General features: G+C 35.7%; 1 protein-coding gene across 1 annotated transcript; it reads left to right on the forward strand.

Moving 5' to 3' along the window:
* The first annotated feature begins 517 nt into the window (after positions 1–517).
* LOC101089394 (olfactory receptor 4A15-like) lies at positions 518–1,448 on the forward strand. Its single transcript, XM_011286888.2, has one exon. It carries the CDS (start codon positions 531–533, stop codon positions 1,446–1,448), a length of 918 nt encoding a protein of 305 aa, XP_011285190.2. The 5' UTR covers positions 518–530.
* Positions 1,449–3,606: the final 2,158 nt, after the last annotated feature.

Here is a 3,606-nt window from a genome sequence, read left to right on the forward strand (position 1 = left end):
AAATACTTTCATCTATTGATGTTGTGGTATCTTTTTTTAAATCCTTAAGATGTTTTGAAATTGTAAAATACACCAATTTGTGATTTTATTTACTAGTTAAGAGCATTCTAGAATATAGATAGTCACGTCTTTTATTAACTGGGGAGTAAATATAAATCTTGCTTTAGTTTTTCATTAAACCTTAATCCATTAAAAATTTTTTATTTGAAGAATCTCTATTGGTAAAATTGTACCAGTTTCCAGATGGAATGCTGCTTGTAGCAACCCATTTATTTAATATTCCCCTTCCCCACAAATGTCTTTAATTACTTGTCTCTCCATTAATCTGCAATATTGCTGAGCCTAGGGAGCATGCTTTAATCAGCCTTGTATACTATAATTTCTGAAAGTAGTGGGACATAAGAAATTATAATATTTATTTGTTGAATGAATAAAAAGATTAGGTTAAAGTTTCAGGAAGTCACTAGTCATAATTATATCTATAGCTAATTTTGTCCTGAACTCTGAAATAAGGACATGCAAAAGGACATATGGAACATAGGATCAATGTGACTGAGTTTGTCCTCTTGGGGCTCACTCAGAGCCTCCAAGGTCAGAAAATATTATTTGTTGTGTTCTTGCTCATCTACATTGTGACAATGGTGGGCAACCTCCTCATTGTGGTGACCGTGGTGGTCAGTCCAACCCTGGATTCCCCTATGTATTTCTTTCTTGGTTACTTATCATTTATGGATGCTGTGTATTCAACTACAGTCACTCCAAATATGATTATAGACTTACTCTATGAGAAGAAAACCATTTCCTTCCAAGCTTGCATGTCCCAGCTCTTTATAGGACACTTGTTTGGTGGTGCAGAGATTTTACTCCTGGTGGCCATGGCCTATGACCGCTATGTGGCCATCTGCAAACCCTTGCATTATTTGACCATCATGAATCAACGGGTGTGTGTTTTGTTGCTGCTGTTGGCCTGGGTTGGAGGTTTTTTGCATGCTGTTGTTCAACTTCTCTTTGTTTACAACCTTCCCTTCTGTGGTCCCAATGTCATTGACCACTTCATCTGCGACATGTACCCATTATTAAAACTTGCCTGCACTGACACTTACGTTATTGGCCTCACTGTGGTTGCCAATGATGGGGCAATCTGTGTGGTCATCTTTACGGTCTTGCTCATCTCCTATGGGGTCATTCTGCACTCTCTGAAGAACCTTAGTCAGGAAGGGAGGCGCAAAGCCTTATCCACCTGTGGCTCCCACATTACAGTGGTGGTCCTCTTCTTTGTCCCCTGCATCTTCATGTATGTGAGACCTCCTTCTACCTTACCCATTGATAAATCCTTGACTGTATTTTACACAGTTATCACTCCTATGTTGAACCCCCTAATCTATACTCTGAGAAATGGAGAGATGAAAAATGCCATGAAGAAGCTCTGGAAAAGAAGAAGAAAATGAGGCAGAAGAGAAATGTATCACCTTTTTTTTTTTTTTCAGTGAAGAGTTTGCTCCATCCAGGAAAGGATATTTATTTGTAGTAAGTTCCTCCTCAGGTTTAAAGTTGTGCATGATGAAAAGCATTTAAGATGTAAGTACTTCCAATGGTCAAAACATATTTCTAAGATTTTCATAATTTCTTAGGAAAGTAGATGTATAGCTTTTGCATATAAAATGTCTCTACTGAAACTATAGGTTTAAGTTCTATGTGATCAGTTATGTTGTAGTTAACACTATAAATTTATTTATGTTAGTGGACATTTTTCACTTTTCGCTCTTACATAATTGTTCACTTTCAGAATTCATAGTGCTCTTTATATATTTCAGAGAAAGAAATTCAGAAATGGGACATAAATCCTTGGTTCATTCCTCCCATACAAAAACAACTCATATTAAGACTTGAAGTATAGATCTTATTTTTGTATCTGCAAGACATTTAAGTATATAATTTTGCTCATGTTGCTTAGCACGTTAAGGGTGAGGAGGAATGCAGCTTCCTAGGTAGAATATTCATCATAAGGAAGCTAATTGTAGAAAAAAAATCTGAACAAAAGGGATAGATATAATAAGTAAGTTTTACTCATTTTTCTGAGTGGGGGATCCTATTATCTCCTAAAATGGAATGGCTTTGTTTAGTGTTATATTTCATAGAAATGATTCATTAAATTTACTACATAGTTTAGTATATCTGATAATTCTCTGCCATTTTTTCAGTGCCCCCACATCTTTTTTTGTTTACAGGGTTTAGTAGCCTCCTATAGGGACCCAGGCCTTACCTTTCATATATAAAATTATCATAGTACATAATCCATGAGGTTTAAATATGCAACACAGAACCTGACACCAGATATTTGGGTGATATCATTGGTAAGAAAGGTGCTGACAATGGGTGCCTGGGTGGCTTAGTTGGTTAAGCGTCCGACACTTGGCTTTGGCTCAGGTCATGATCTCAGGGTTTGTGAGTTCAAGCCCCACATCAGGCTCTGTTCTGACAGCAGGGAGCTTGCTTGGGAACTCTTTCTCCCTCTTTCTCTGCCCCTCCCTTACTCTCTGTCTGTCTCTCAAAAATAAATAAACACAAAAAATAAAAAGAAAAGAAAAGTGCTGACGATATGGCATGCCATTCTGACCTCTGCTCTTAATGGAATGCAGATTATTAGGTAATAAAGAAGCCATAATATATATTGATTTATTTAACAGAGACCTCTTTCATAAGCCTCCCTCTCTCAATTAGGCTTGAAAAAAAATATTATCTGTCCCTACTACAGTAGGAATCATGTGGTCAAAGAAACTCATGGTTCTGCCTCTTTTACTTAGTCTGGATCCATGAGGTGCCCAGGCTATGGGGACATGGAACCTTTTCCCTGGTAAATCACAGTGTATGAGAAACTTTATATCCTGATTTTCATCCCTATTATTATTACATGAAGACTTGTTATGTCATCGCAAAGTCTTCCCAAACATAACACTATTCTTTAAATAAGATTAAACATTTGATTTTATCAGAATTTGTATAATTAAGTCATCAACTTTTGGATGTTGCTATGCACTGAATATTAGTGTTCCCCTCGAAATTCATGAGTTACGTCCTCTGTGATATGTGGTGTTTGGAGGTGGGGCCTTTGAGAGGTGATTATGTCATGAGAGGAGAGCTCTCATGAATGAGATTAGTGTCTCTGTAAAAACAGACCTGATAGAACTCACTTGCCCCTTCTGCCATGTAAGGGCACAGCAAAAAGAGCCTAGTCTTGAATTCTTGATCTATTGGAGTAAGAATTTGAGTCTTTTCTTCATTAAACATATATATATATATATATATATATATATATATATATATATATATTCTACAAATATTTAGTATTCTTTGATATTGTTACAAAGATGTTGTTTTGCTGTAACTATGGGTGTTTTTATATAAAGACATTATATTGTATTATTCTTGTACTTTTTTATTTCTTCTATTGCATCACTCTTGGAAAATTTCATTTATATTCAGTGAATTTATACATTTTAGCATTAAAAAAATAACTCTCAGAAAAGTTTCCTTTTATATTACTGCTTTTATTTTAATCAATTAATTTCTTTAAAGTAGGCTCCACACTGGGTGTGGGGCTTGAAC

This window comes from Felis catus, chromosome D1, assembly GCF_018350175.1.
Source record: "Felis catus isolate Fca126 chromosome D1, F.catus_Fca126_mat1.0, whole genome shotgun sequence".
NCBI lineage: Eukaryota > Metazoa > Chordata > Mammalia > Carnivora > Felidae > Felis > Felis catus.